The 15,969-nt window shown below is 40.1% G+C and overlaps 1 protein-coding gene across 1 annotated transcript in view; it reads right to left on the reverse strand.

Annotated features, from left to right (window-relative positions):
- The window catches only part of LOC149185034 (transferring glycosyl group transferase), a 71,012-nt gene extending 59,753 nt beyond the window's left edge, over positions 1-11,259 (reverse strand). The window contains exon 1 of the mRNA XM_089417766.1: positions 9,837-11,259. Coding sequence (XP_089273892.1) covers positions 9,837-11,083 — 1,247 coding nt within the window. The 5' untranslated portion in view covers positions 11,084-11,259. The remainder of the gene's footprint in view (positions 1-9,836) is intronic.
- Between the last annotated feature and the right edge of the window lie 4,710 nt (positions 11,260-15,969).

Consider the following 15,969-nt stretch of genomic DNA (forward strand, 5'->3'; position numbering starts at 1 on the left):
CATAATGAGAACAAACGAAATGCTAATCATGATTTCATAGACTCTAACGTTGGATTGAAGACCCACCATGTTCCAAAGATTGATATGAGGAAGTTTGATGGCAAGGATCCTGTAACATGGATACTATAGATGCAACAATATTTTGATCTCCATAATGTGCAAAACACACAAAAGGTATGCATTGCGACTTTATATTTGGAACCCAATCAATTTGTATGGTATCGATGGCTTCGCTCTAGTAAACAAATTGTCACTTGGGCAATTTTTACAGAAGAAATGATAGCACATTACGAGGATACAAAAAGCAACACCTTTTTTTAGCCAATTGATAAATCTCAAACAAAAGGGTTCAATCGTGGAGCACATTGAGGACTTCCAAAAATTGAATATAAGGGTAAAAGATATTCCAGAGAAGCATAGGATTGATGTGTTCATAGGGACTTTAAAAGATAGCATCCAACATGGGGTGCGTCTTTGGGAACCTGATTCATTGGAGAAGGCATTCAGGTTGGCAAGAAAATTTGAAAGAAAAATTATGGCAACAAGGAAGCCTACCAATCACAAGTATAAAGATGGAAGTGTTGTTGCCCCTAGCCTTCCACAACCTACAAGGTTGACACCACAACAATTGGAAGAAAAAGGAGCAAAAGGGTTTTGTTACAGTTGTGATAGCAAATACACTAAAGGTCATAAGTGTGCTGAGAATAAATTGTTTTACATAGATTGTGAAGAGGAATAAGAAAAGGAACAAAAAAATCAAAAGAAGAGGATGTACACTAGGAACAAACCCTAAAGAAAGAAGAAATGAATCCGACCATATCTTGTAATGCATTGGACAGAATTACCACTCCTCAAATTATCAAGATAGAAGGACATATCAAGAAGAAAAAGGTAACAGTGTTGATTGATTTGGGCAGTACCCATAATTTTATTCATTGTAAGATAGCGAAGAAAATGAATTGCTTCTTATATCCAACACGAGAGTGTCAAGTGATGGTTGCAAATGGAAGAACCATAAATTGCTCTAGAAAGTGCCATAATATCAAGCTATCCATGGGAGAATATGTGTTGAATGGTCCAATGCTTTCCATTCCAATGGGTGGTGTTGATGTTGTACTAGGAGTCCAATGGTTATAATCTTTCAGTACAATAGCTTTTAATTTCCAAGAACTTTTCTTGAAATTTTTTTCAGAAATTAAGGAAGCTGAATTAAGGGGTATCACAGGGAAATCGGGAAAGATAATCAACTCTAACGGCATGACAAAGCTTCTAAAGAAAGAACAACATGGCATAATTGCATAATTATGTTTGCTAGCAGTTCCCACATCGAAATCATCTATTTCCCCAGATCTCTAAAAAGTCCTGGACAACCATTCCAAGGTATTTGAGACTCCCAAAGGCCTCCCACCTATTCGTGATCATGATCATGCTATTCATTTGATTCCAAGAAGTGTTCCTCCAAACATCAGGGCTTACAGATATCCCTATGCCCAAAAGAGTGAAATTGAACGTATGGTTGCAGAAATGCTAGAGGCTGGTATAATTCAACCTAGTTAAAGTTCTCTCGCTGCTCCAGTAGTATTGGTGCACAAAAAGAATGGATCATGGCGCATGTGTCCGAATTATAGGGAACTCAACAAACTCACTATTAAAGATAAATTTCCCATTCCTGTCATTGATGAATTATTGGATGAATTGCATGGACCAATTTACTTCACTAAGTTGGACCTTCATTCATAATATCATCAAATCAGAATGAAGACTGAAGACATTCTGAAAACAGCATTTAGAACTCATGAGGGTCATTATGAATTTTGGGTCATACCTTTTGGCCTTACTAATGCACCTTCTACATTTCAAGGTTTGATGAATTCCATTTTCAAACCCTTCTTTAGAAAATTTGTGTTAGTATTTTTTGATGATATACTAATCTACAGCAAGTCTTGGAAGGATCATGTTCAACATGTTGATAGAGTGCTCAAACTATTTGAAGAGAAACAATTATATGCAAAAACCTCCAAATGTTACTTTGGAGTACAAGAGGTGGAATATTTGGGTCATATTGTATCTCATGAAGGTGTTAAGGTAGACCCTAGCAAAATTAAAGTCATTAAGGAATGGAAAATTCCCACATCCATAAAGCATCTGTGAGGATTTCTCGAGTTGACAGAGTATTATCGCAAGTTTGTTAAGAATTATGGGAGAATAACAGCACCTCTGACAACATTACTGAAGAAAGATGCATTTTCTTGGACTCCAGAAGCAATGAAAACCTTTGAACATTTTAAAAGGCAATGTGCCAAGCACCGGTCTTAGCTACGCCAGACTTCACAAAAACCTTTATTGTGGAATGTGGTGCCTCAAGAAATGGAATTGATGTTGTTTTAATGCAAAAAGAAAGACCCATTGTTTTTGAAAGTCGTTCAATCAAAGGAAAGTATTTACAAAAGACTATTTATGAGAAGAAAATGTTGACAATACCACATGCATTTAAGAAATGGTGACCTTACCTAATGGAAAGACATTTCAAGGTAAAAATGGATCATGATAATCTTAAATACTTTTTAGAACAAGGTTTATCTTCAGAAGAGCAGCAAAAATGGGTCACAAAGATGTTGGGTTATGACTTTGAAATCATCTACAAAAAAGGGAAGCAAATGTTGTTGCAAATGCACTCTCAAGAAAGGATGAGGATGTGGAAGCATTGCTTTGTGCCATTTCTATTATCCAACCAGATTGGATAAACGAAGCAAGGAATAAATGGAAGAATGACGAAGAAGAGTGGGAACTCATTTAAAAGTTGCAACAAGATCCCAGTACATCTGATACATTTAGCAGGAAAAATGATTTGTTATGGTACAAAGATCGCTTAGACCTCTGTAAGAATTCCCAACTCAAACAAAAGATTCTTCGGAATTGCACACCTGTCGCTTAAGAGGGAATTCAGGATTTTTAAAAACTTACCACAAGGTTAAGAAGGAATTTTTTTGGGATGGCCTTAAATCTGATATTCAAAAGTTTGTGGCGGAATGTTTGGTTTGCCAACAAAATAAAGTTGAGACAATTAAGACCCCAGGTCTATTACAACCTTTATCCATTCCAAGTCAATGTTGGGAGCAGGTTTCAATGGATTTTATCACAGGTTTACCCAAGTCCGAAGGAAAAAGTGTCATCATAGTGGTAGTTGATAGACTTACCAAGTATGCACACTTTTATGCATTATCTCATCCATTTAAAGCCAGTACAGTTGCCACTGCATTTACAGAGACAATTCAAAAAATACATGGAAACCTAAAGATTATTGTAAGTGATAGAGATCCTATTTTCACTGGAATTTTTTGGACAGAACTATTTTCTTGTCTCGATACTCGGTTAGCTCATAGTTCATCTTATCATTCTCAATCTAATGGGCAAACTGAGATAGTGAACAAATGTTTGGAAGGATATCTTTGTTGCTTTCTATCTGATAAACAGACACAATGCGTCAAATGGTTACCTCTCGCTGAATGGTGGTATAACATTTCCTTCCATACTACAGCAAAAATGGCCCCATTTATGGCACTTTATGGATATCATCCACTGTCCATCACATCATATTTAAGAGAAAATTCTAAGGTTCAAACAGTGGAAGATCACATCGAGCATCAACAAAAAGTTCTCCAACTCTTAAAGGATAACCTCACTTTGGCGCATAATAGAATGAAACAACAGGTAGATCAACATCACAGCGAAAGAAGTTTTGATGTAAGTGACAGGGTATTTCTACGACTACAACTATACAAACAAATGTCCCTCAAGCAAGCTAAGAAGGATAATAAATTATCACCAAAGTATTATGGTTCGTACAATGTGTTGCAAAAGATTGGTACTATGGCATACAAATTGGAACTTCCTACATCTTCCCGAGTGCACCCAGTTTTCCATGTTTCATGCTTAAAGAAGGTTATAGGTGACAAGCTCCCAATTCAAACAATATTGCTAGAACTTGACGAGGAAGGAAAAATCATATTGGAACCTAAAGCAATCACTGAAACAAGAACGCGACAGCTACGAAATCGATCAATTTCAGAGTATCTCATCAAGTGGAAGAACTTACCCACTGAAGATTCCACATGGGAGGATGAGAATTTTATACAGAAGCATTTAGAAATACTTAAGCATTGAAAACAACACTTTTTTGAAGGAGAGGGGCATGTTAAGTCCCTATAATACTAGTGTATTCCCTTATTATTATTGTCATTGTAGCCCCTTATTATTATTGTTGTGCCCATGTTGTCCCCATATTGTTATTATTGTGCCCCATAGAAGCCCACTATTGTTATTGTTGTGCTCTTACATTATTATTGTTATGTCGGCTCTGATTATATTGTGACCCCTTAGACTCCTATATATAGAAGGAGGTATTGTCATTTGTATCATCCAAGAATTGTTCATTTGTGTAATGTAAAGGAGGTTGCCCCCTCGAAGAGGCTGATTCTGAAGTCGTTTATCTATATTTTCTTCTATTTTCTGAGTTGGTTGCGTAACATCCCGAGTACCAGTTGGTTAGGATCGCACTAGATGGTTTCACCCAGCAGTGGGATGAATTCATACATGGCATTGTTGCCAGAGAGCATTTTCCAGACTGGAGGAGGATGTGGGATGATTTCATCCAAGAGGAAACCAGGAAGAGTGCCAAGAGTGGCAGTGAGAGTGGTGGGGTAGATGAGGAGGAGAATGTTGCCCTTGCGACTAAGGCAAGAAAAAAGGCAAGGGGTCTTCTAGTGGAGCTGAGCAGCAGAAGGGAGAACAGGAGTCTGAGAAGGACATGAGCAAAGTGAGATTCTTTGTTTGTGGGAAGATGGGTCACTATGCTTCTCAGTGTCCCAAGAAGAAGGGGACGAAAAAGGATGTGGCAACATCAGCTGAGGTGGAGGAGTTCACCTCTAGGTTTGATTCAAAGTTTGCACTGGTGGTGAGCTTAGCCACTAGTGCTATATTCATGATTGTCTGGCTTATGGAAAGTGGAGTATCTTGACATATGATATGTGTGAGGGAGCACTTTACGAGTCTTACAAAGAGTGTAGACTAGGAGGTGGTGCTTGGAAATAACACCAGGGTTAGAGCGACAGGAGTGGGGACTGTAGCCTTGCAAAGGGAGTCATTGCCACCTCTAAATGTGAGGGAAGTCCTCTATGTATCGAGCCTAAGGAGGAACCTGATATCAGTTTTCTATATTGAGGACAGGGGATATGTTGTGGTGTTCCAAGTTGGATAGGTATTGATGTATCCCATGGGATCTAACATGGCTTCTGCTAAAGTGATTGGTGTCTGTGAGGGGAGACTTTACAGGTTCATGTTTCAGCCTGCCAGGATCGTGAGGAGGTCACGGGAGGATGATCGTGCAGAGCAGCAGGCTCCTAAGCGGGAGAGTGCACTACAAGTTTACGGGTCCACAGGTATAGGTTTACAAGGGTCAGGAGGATCACTGACTTCTGGGGTGATAGGTACACAGGTTAGAGGATCACTACAGGCCACAGGGGCATCTTCATTAGGGCCGCAGGTGTCAAGGGATAGAGATGAGGTTCCCTCACTTGTACAGGAGACTTCTTCAGGGAAGATGAAGCCAAGAATGCTTTATGGTACCTTGAAAGAAGCACATGAGTCAGTGAGGAAGAGTAGACCACCAGAGAGGTTAGGTGGTGATGTGGCGAGAGTAGCGAGTGACAGGATGGTACCAAGGGGTGAGCATATCCACTTCAAAGATAAAGATGGAGTGGTGGGAAACAACTACCTTGGTAAAAGTGAGTGTTGAAAAAAATGGTACCAAGGAAGTGTTTCCTAGTGCATTGGCCTTTTTGCCTAGGAAAACACTTTAATAACTTTTTTGTCATGTGACATTATGAGTTATATTAATGTCATGGAGTAAAGTCACTTTATGAGGTGGTACATGTGCTAGGTACTTTTTAATAAAGTCACTTTATATTTTAAATGTGACTTTAGAGAGAAAAAATACAAAGTGACTTTTATTATTAAAGTGACTTTTATGTTTTAAAAGTGACTTTATGAGAGAAAAAATGCACATGATACAAAACATATTAAAGTGACTAGACGTTTATAAAGTGAAGGGGGTCACATAAGAAAATGGGTCAAGAAAGGGAAATGACCTCTACCTTTGATCTAATGAGTTGAGATTTAATCTCAGCCATTAGATCTCTAGGGTTAGGTTTCTCTTCACTTAGAGAAGACAAAATGGAAAAGGCTAAGTATTATTCATTATTCTCATGAGATTTGAGAAGAGAGCATAGGAGAGCAAGGAGCTTGAAGAGGAGGTAGAGATTTCAAGGAAAGAGAGACAGCGTACAGCCCAACGAGAAACCCAAGTTCTGCTATATGTCTCTGGCACGAATCCCGAGATTTTTGGGCAGAGGTTTCAGGTTGTGTTTCCATGGCAAACGGGCCAAGATTCAAGCAAAGGACCTGCGTTGATTGGTTCAGCAGCTGAGAGGGAGTCTCAGTGTTTTTTCTATGGTTATTATGTGTTGGGAATCACGAGTGTCGTTAGACCAAAACCCGCAGGTGTTAGTCAACAATCGCATCGCCAGAGATAAGGATCCACGAGAGGCGGTTAGTCCATATTGTGAAACACACGGGGAACGTTGGTTTATCCAATGTCCAACAATTTCTCCGCCCAACGCGAGTCGAGTGTGTATCGAACTTGTGACCTACGCTCTGATACCACTTGTTGGGAATCACAATTGTTGTTAGACCAAAACCCACAGGTGTTAGTCAACGATCGCATCGCCAGAAATAAGGATCCACAAGAGGCGGTTAGTCCATGTCACAAAACATGCGGGGAGCATTGGTTTATCCAATGTCCAACATTAGGAGTTGTTCAAACTCTTCAATTTTTCTGCCACAATACAGTCACAGAGCCGAGAATATAGGAGATTGCCTCTCAGTATTTTTTCTGGCTTGGAGCACAAACAGTGAGGCATTTTCAACCTGATTCCAGGAGGGAATTTATATCAGACTTTGGCACAAATTTCTGAGAAGACTTCTGCGCTGTCTGGCACGTTTTTCAAGGCACTGTTGGGTGGCAATGTGCACAGAATTCAAGGCATAACACAGCTGTGTTTATGACATCGTGGGGGTTGAATTTCTATGTATTCTGAGCAGTGACATCACCAAGAGAGAGGGAGAGAAGTTGTTTTTTATCTCTGCTGTGTATTTATTTCCTGAGAAGCAACTAAAATTATCCTTAGAAATGGTTTTCCCCTTGTGGGTTTTTCCAGGTTCAATAGACCAAAAACTTGTGTAAAATTTCTGTGTGTAGTTGCTTGTGTTTCTCTACCTATCAGCTGAAAACAAAATGGTAGAGGTAGCTATAAAATGTTCCATATAAATTTGCATTCAAAAGCTTTATATCAGATTTACTAGTTGGGAATGTGGGTACTAAATTTATGCAAAAACCTTGAAACTGTGGTGAGCTACAACATTTAAAGTTTGTCTACAATTTTCAGCAGTACATACTTTCTTGTAGTACAAAGCATGTTTTTTCCAGAAATTAGTTATTGTATGTCACATATGCTTGCAATATGCTAGGTCAGACCCCACAGTTTCGCTTTTCTTGAAAAACCACCTACACAATGATTAGTGCAATGACTGTTTCTGCCCTCAAGGTTCCCCAAATGTTCCCCAAATCTATTTATGTCAGGTTTTTCCTCATTGTAAAGATTCTCTAATTTCATTCTCTCATGTACTGAAACTCTGTCAAATTAAAAAAACTCTAGCAATCTTCTGATATCCTTCCACCTTCCACACTCTTGGACTTGTTGTTTGTTGTTTCCATCTACCTTCCACCTGTTTGAAAGGCTGCTAAAGTTGGTACTTTTCTCTCCATTTGGTTTAGATTTCCTTTGGCTGATTTGGTTTGCTCGATTGAGGTGTTCGAACTTGATCTCTTGTTTGCATCTTGTTATCCAATGTCTCCAACTCAAAGGGAGCTTCAACACAAGTCTGTGGACCAGGAGGTAACTTTCTCAACCGAAGGCACATGTGACAATCATATTCACATTTATCTGATGCATCTTTGGTTTTATGCTGTGTTTATTGTTCTTGTTTCGTTTCAGTTGGAACTTGGAGCTAGCATGTCTTGTCAAAAATAAGACCATGGAGAGTAGATTCTGCACTCTGAACTCTAGCCTATTACCATAGATTGCTGAAACTGAAAACACCAATCCAAATTATGATAGAGTACTTTAACTTAAACACACATACTATTGATAATTATAACAGTAAGCATGCAAATCTGAACACTCAAAACAGCATCATTGATTTCCTATTAAATCTGAACATGAAACTACAGCTACAGCTCAAAACTCAAACTCTCCAACCATAAAGTGGTGTGCCCTCCTTCTCCTTTATAGACTAGAAAAAGGAGCAGGTAGAATGAAACTAGAAAAATGCACAACAACACCTTAACTGAGAATGTGAAACCCTAACCCTAGAGCATTTTCCTTGCATTGATAAATATGCCAACTAAGTGCGCCTCTACTGAGGATGATCTGAGGCATGCATCCTCCTAGAGATCTGTCCCCTTCAACTAAGATAGAAATATTCATGCATGAGCGCCTAGGAAGACGTGCATGTAAAACTAAATAAAGCAAAAAATCAGAATGGTAAATGATTTGCTAATTTAGGAAAAGCATCTAAACTGGAAATTAACTGAGGATGGCTCATGCATGCTCTTGGTGTGCGTGCACCCTCAAAAGCATGCGACATCTATCTTTCTCTCCTCCATAATGCTAGTGCACCCTAATAACTGCTGTAAGGACTGTTGACAAGGAAGGCTGCTGTACTGTATGGAACTCTACTGTATGCTGCTCTGAAAAAAATGTACTGTAGCTAGAACACTGTCTAAGACACAAAGAACCAAACTACCATATCTAATATGTTTCCATAGGAAGAGAAGCATTACACAAGGAAGTAGAGTAAGTTCCCCCCGTTGTTGCTTGTTGTTTGTCTCTTCTTCTCGAGGCACTCGTAGTTCGTTGTACATTGAGATTGGATTAGGGTTAGTTTGGTTCAAAACCTAGTTAAGGGCTCTAACCTACCTAGGAGGGTAGTAAACCTTAAACAAACTGTATATTCTCTTCCTGGTTGCTTGACCATTGAAAAGAACTGGTCAACCAATCCTGATGTTTGCTACTTGCAATTTGCATTAGGTTTAAAGGAGGGATCAAATAGGCTGCATCTTGTTTCATTTCAGTTCTTTCCATTCATGCAAGTAGTTCAATGGCACACCAAAAAAAATAAGATCGGTTTAACCCTAGTTATTTTCTCTTCCCTTGTTAACTCACCGGTTACATCACTTGCTGCTCTAAATAAACATAACAAGCTCACACATTAAACCTTTATTAACAACCATAGGTCATTAAGGATGAGATTAATCTCCTGATAAACTTAATGACCTACTTCTTCCCACCCTAGTTTTCCTGGTTTCTCCAAAAACCAGGAAGTGACTGCACTTCACTTCCAGGCACTCGAGCTTGGGTCTTCCTCCTTGCGGTAGTGTGGTGTCTCGTTCTAACGATAACGCTGCAGGAGTCCAGGGTACAGGTATGGCCTTCTGGGGTGGGGGATGAGGATAGAAATACAACTATGCCTCAAACTCACAATTGGATGTGAATTACATGCACGGTGCAACAAGGAAAAAGGAAACACAATACAGAACTACAGTGGATGCTGTAAACTTTGAATTTCAGTGAAGGTTTACTGTTTTTAATCTTGCATATCCCCTAGAAAGCTTGAGTAGACAGGATCTCATTCTTTAAATTACAAATTATCAATTTTACCTGCTAACATAGTTTTGTGTTATGGCGATGGAATCCTCCAGATTGATAACTAAATGCCACCATCCATTAGGCACAAAAATCACCTCCCCAGCCCTGCAAATGCATTCAATGGGCCTCTTCTTCCACTGCTTAGTCTGTCCATAGAAATTCATGAACCACTCGATTATCGACACCGGAGACGCAACCTCAGCACCATCTGGGCTGGGATACACGCCTGGAGGGACCACATCTGGAGGAAATAATATCCATTTCTTGGAGCCCTTTATGACTGCATTCCATGCAGAAGTGCTATTTGGGTCTATATGAAAGGAAGAACCTGATCTAGCTGGACCTACAATCAGCCACCTGTAATCCGGTCTCTCCTTACCGAGTAATGAAAACAGATCTTCTCTAAAATAAACAGGCACTTCAAAATCGGATGCCAGGACTGGCACTTTTTCTCCAAATTTAGGGTCGAATAGATAAAGGGGGCGCTCTTCTTTGACAGAATCAGCATAGACAAAGTAGTCTTTGAGCTTCATTTCAACAGGACCTACAGCAAATTCCGAATCTCCTGCAACTTCACACAAGTAGCCTCTGTCCCACTTTTTCATTGCAGGCCAGTTGACCAATGCATCATTGCTCACAAGAACTGGCTTGTTGGGTTCCTCATAACAAGCTATGAAGTCCTCGAGGGACAGATTGTTTCTGCGATCCACATTATCCACCTCAAGCCATTCTCGTTTCATCTCTAAACTAGCACACAGCCAACTTTGAAACAGGTAATCCGAATAGAAATTACTGACCTTCAATGGCACCTGAGGGAGGACATGCATGGGCCAATGTGCAGCAATGTATGTGGATTTCCAGCAGCCTTTGAAGGAGAATCTGCCGTTAAGCTGATCGAGGACCAAAGCCCTCCAGAGGGAATCTTGATTGCTGAAAACGTAAAGGGCCCTACTCGCCATCGCCAGACGACCCAAATTTTTGGCATCTAGCAAACCCAAAATCTCTAAAATGGTTTCGTCCGTGAAGCGCATGAGGGTACCCAGACCCACATCTCTAATATTGACTGCAGCCGAGTCGAAGAGAAGATTGCCCAGAGGTTGCACTCCATAGTTGTTGGAGCTGTTGCTTCCCTGCTGTAGAAGATTGAATGCCGAATACTGAATTTCTTGGGGATCATGCCTTCGTTTCTTCGTCTTCTTGGGCTCTTTGTGTCGATCACTTCCAGCGTTCGTTGCGGTTTTTGTGTTAATCACTTCCATTGTTTGTTGCTCCGTATATCAACGGAGATTAAAGGATGGTTTATATTGCCCAGTAACTTTGACAGCCTATCTGTTTGAAAATAGTATAGCGTTGTGATTTCATGAAAACAGCTATCTGTTTGAAAATATTGTAGCATTGTGATTTTATGATCAGTATTTTTGTTTGAGCAGGTTGATGTGGTATTTATGTAGAACTCTTTGTTATAAAAAAGTTTGTTAAAATTCCAAAAAGACGAAGAGAGTTCTGATCCCTTTGACGACAGGTTTGTTAAAATCGTTACTCGGTTTTTTTCGGGGGCTTAAAGGATAGTGTTCTTTTAATGTTTTATTTATTTTACCATTTTAAGGTAAATAAAAAATGGTTTAATTTATTTTAAAATTTTAATTAAAAAATTATTTAAAAATTTAGGTTAAATGTTTTATAAAATAAAATGATATCAATAATGTTATTTTATAAACTGGTCTCGAGTATGTCTTAAAACTGTTTCTATTTGGCTAAGAGCTTGTCTTTCTCAGACTTAAGGAAATAGGTTAATGGTTCAAGATCTAGAGGCATCTCGTTGGAGTGAAAGTCTGCCCCCTTACAAACTACTAGCGGGTTATTCCAGGTGGCGTGGTTTTCCTTGATTAACGGTGATGAGTCAGCTTGCATTCACGGTTAGCAGCGAGAGATGGTTGTCCTCACTGCTGTTTGACAACTGAGTTATGATAGGTTTTCCACCTATGGATAAAATGTTATCATATAAACTGTTTATATGGGTCTAGTAACCATTTAATGTGTTGTGATGGTGAAAGTGAGGCACCATATTACTACAAGGAGGGAGAAAAGGAGAGAGTGGAGTTGTCACTAAATTTTTGGGTAAAATTAAGAAATCTTGAGCTAGGAAGACATAGAGAAGAGGTTAATTAGGGTTTTATGGTTGATTATGTGACCTAGGTTATAAATTACTTAAAATAATTCAATTAAATGTTGAAAACAAGTAGAAATAATAACAAATTAATAAAGTAAAGCAAACTATGTAAGAGTAATTTATCGATTTGCTTTGATGAATTAATTAACATAAACATTGAAGGTGAAAATGGAGGAACATTAACAAAACATTTTTATAGGTGTTGAAGTTGAGAGATGCCACTAGCCTTTAGGAGAAGGGTTTTCCACTTGAACGAATCTACACATGTTGTTATACCTTCCTATAAAACAAATTTGATTCCAATCTTCAATATAATGTAATAAAAACATATATATCTACCATATGAATGACAAAATAATGAAGTGTTGTATGGTAACCTAAAGTGCCCTTGAAAAGATGGTCTCTCAGTTGCATTAGTGATCTTGGAATCTCTCTTGAGGTAGAAGAGTTGAATCATCCAAAGAGTAGGAGGGGACCAAGCCAATGGAGATGGCTTGGGACAAAAGCAACAAGCCTTCAAATGAGAGGTTATACCAAGAGTAAGAGGTACATGTAAAGGCATTGGAGATGGAAGTAGTGAGTAGCATAAGAGCATGGGAGAAAAGTAGGGAAACTAGATGAAGATTTGGCATAAATCCAAAAGTGTCCTTACACAATAATGAGACGAGGAAAGAAGATTCCAATAGACTTTACAAAGAGAAGATGGGAAATATAAATAGACAGAGAAATGACCCCGATGCATAATTGAACCCTAAACTAGTCATTAGACAAAATGCCTTTGATTCGAATTTAAATAGGAACGCAACAAATTACAGATATAACCATAAATACAAAGATGCAATAGAAATAACACTTCATTTCATTAATATCAAATACTGAAATATGCTTACAAACAGAATGGAAATAAGACTAGCTCGGGTGATGATAGCTTATCTATGAGAAGAGATGTGGCGGCTACATGCCTCTGAATTGTGTTACAATGAAGCTCAAAGGCCTATTTATTATTGAGAAACAATGGAAAGCCTTAAACATCCAAAAACCTAATCCTAGGATATGAAGCGCCAAACTATGGGCCCCGTTATGGTAAATTGATACATCAACTTCCCGGGGTCGTAACTTTGGCATACGATCTCCATTTAACACGCACAATACCTCATTAGAAAGATCTATCCAGGGACTACAACTTTTGAATGACCAACATCAATTTATAACCCTTATCGGCCCTAGTTTTCCTATAAAAAAAATGTCGTTCAGGGCCTCAAAATGGCTCCGGAAGTTCAGGACCCGAAAAACTATCAAAAATAGTAAACTGTGCTACAAATAAGGAAACTGAAAAACTGAAAGAAATAATGGTGGGGCTCCAAGTGGAATAGGTGGGTGGCCACCAATATCCACCTGGATCATTCCTCCCCCCTTGGGAAGCAATGGTCCCCATTGCATTGAGTTCCTCCATGAGATGAGGAAACCACTGTTGAACTTGGTCCCTAGTGAGCCACTTGCCCTGGTGAAGGAGTTGGCCTGCTTTGACAACTCGATATAGTTGGATCCTTTGTTGTTGGATGTTTTTGTTCTGCATGTCCATGATCCAATCAGTTGTGGCTTGTTCCATGCAATCTGGTTTTAACTCTGTAATTGTGAGTTGTTCTGCAATGTGTGATGTGTCCAGCAATGGTGGGAAGTATGGTCAAAGGTGGTCCACATTGAACACTAGGTGCAGGCCAAGGAATGGGGGAATGTTGAGCTCAAATGCATTATCTCCCATAGCCTTGGTAATGGTGTAAGGACCATATCAGAGTGGTATGAGTTTCCGATAGGCTCCGGTAAGGCGTTCCTTCTGCAAATGCAACCAGACTTTGTCGCCCACATGAAACTTGTGTGGCACCCGATGTTGATCATGTCGTTGCTTGTACTTGGCATTTGATTTCTCCAGAATGTCATGGACCTGCTGGTGATATGTTGGATGTGCTTAATGAAGTTGTTTGCCTTATCTGCTTCCGATTGGACATGAGCAGAATCTGCCTTAGTAGCTGCAAATGGTATGACCACATCAATGGGACATGGTGGCTGGAATCCCAAGCCCACCTGAAAAGGGTTGTGCCCAGTCGAGCTGTGGAGAGCTCGGTTATAGTTATGTTGGACATAGAGGAGGCTCTCATCCCATGTGCATAGATGCTTTGAGTTGTACATGTGCAGAATGTGCACGATCATCATGTTGATGACCTCTGTCTAGCCATCAATTTGGGGTTGAAAGTTGTGGATTTAGTGAGCTTGGTGTCCAGCATTGGCCAGAGACTATACCAAAATGTACTGAGGAACCTGTTGTCTCGATCTGAGATGATAGACTATGGGATCCCAAAGTGTACCCACACTCATTCAAAGAAGAGTTTAGCAGTGGCTTCTGTTGTGATATTCTTCTTGCAGGCCGTCATAATGGCCATCTTTGAGAATCTGTCGATGACTACAAAAACACAGTCATTGCCATGCTTAGTAGAAGGAAGGCCCAACATGTAATACATGGAGATGGATTCCCAAGTTCGACTAGGGGTAGGCAACAGAATATAGAGGCCTTGCTTCTTGATGGTCGGTTTGGCAATGGCACAAGCAGTGTAGGATCTGATGTACTTCCCGACATCTTATTGAAGATTTGGCCAATAGAAATACTTTTGCAGTACTGCCACCGCTTTCTCAACCCCGAAATGCCCAGCGGCTTGACTGTAGTGTGCTTCCCAAATCATCTTGGCACACTCGCTTGAGGAACACAAAGGTGTCCCAGGTGGTATAGTAGGCCATCCTAGAGGTGAAAATCTGGAACTTACTGACCCTCCAAGAGAATTTGGTATGTGTGGCCGAATTTTGGGTCGCTTTTGTAGAGAAGTGGCCAATCAGAAGTCTTGTGCTCACAAGAGTTGAGCACCGTGGTTAACGCCATGATCGGTGGTCGGCTGAGGCAGTCTGCAACATTATTGGTGTTGCCCTTCTTATACTTGATATTCAAATGGAACTGTTGCAGGTATGTGGACCACTTCTGATGGCAATCATTCTGCAACTTCCTTTGCATCTATATGAACTGCAAGGGTCAGTGGTCTGTGTGGATGACCGTTTTCTTCCCCAAAATGTAATGCTTCCATTGTCAGCATGCCTGCACAATGGAATACATCTCTTTGTCATAAGTGGGATACTTCTGGACTATACCTGAAAGTGTTTCACTGTGATATGCCACTGGATGCCCCTGTTGAGTAAGGACTACCCCAATAGCATAGTCAGAAGCATTTGTCTCGATCTCAATTGGTTTTTGCAAGTCTAGTAAAGTGAGCACTGGTGCAAAGCGGAGGCAATGTTTCAACTCTACGAATGTCTTCTGTTGAGATTCAGACCAAAAGAATTTTGCTTTCGCTCCTCCCCTGGTGACTTGGCTCAAGGGCCAAGTGATATGAGTGAATCCCAACACAAACCTGTGGTAGAAATTGGCAAGACCCAGAAAGCTGTGGAGCTCTTTCAGAGTAGTTGGGGCTGGCTAATCCCGAATGGCTTGGATCTTGGTTGGATCCACATGCACCCCCAATTCATCAATAATGTATCCCAAATACTGAACCTAGGTCATGTCAAAAGTGCATTTCTTCAAATTGGCACATAGCTTGCATTGTCGCAGTGTTTGGAGAACTTATCGGATGTGGTATAGGTGCTCTTCCCAACTTTGGTTGAAGATCATGATGTCATCCAAGTATACCACTACAAATAAGTTGGTGAATGGTCGCAAGATGTCATCCATCAACCTCATGAAGGTTGCAGGAGCATTCGTCAACCCGAAAGGCATAACCAACCATTCAAAAAGGCCTTCCTTGGCTTTGAAGGCAGTCTTCCACACATTGGAGGGTTCAATTGGCACCTGGTGATATCCAGACTTCAAGTCGATCTTGCTGAAATATTTATCCCCCTTGAGTTGGTCCATAAGGTCATCAATCTGTGGGATCGGGT

This window comes from Pinus tabuliformis, chromosome 3_2 (genome assembly GCF_031772625.1).
Source record: "Pinus tabuliformis cultivar Carrire ecotype Pingquan chromosome 3_2, CPIR1, whole genome shotgun sequence".
Taxonomy (NCBI): Eukaryota; Viridiplantae; Streptophyta; class Pinopsida; order Pinales; family Pinaceae; genus Pinus; species Pinus tabuliformis.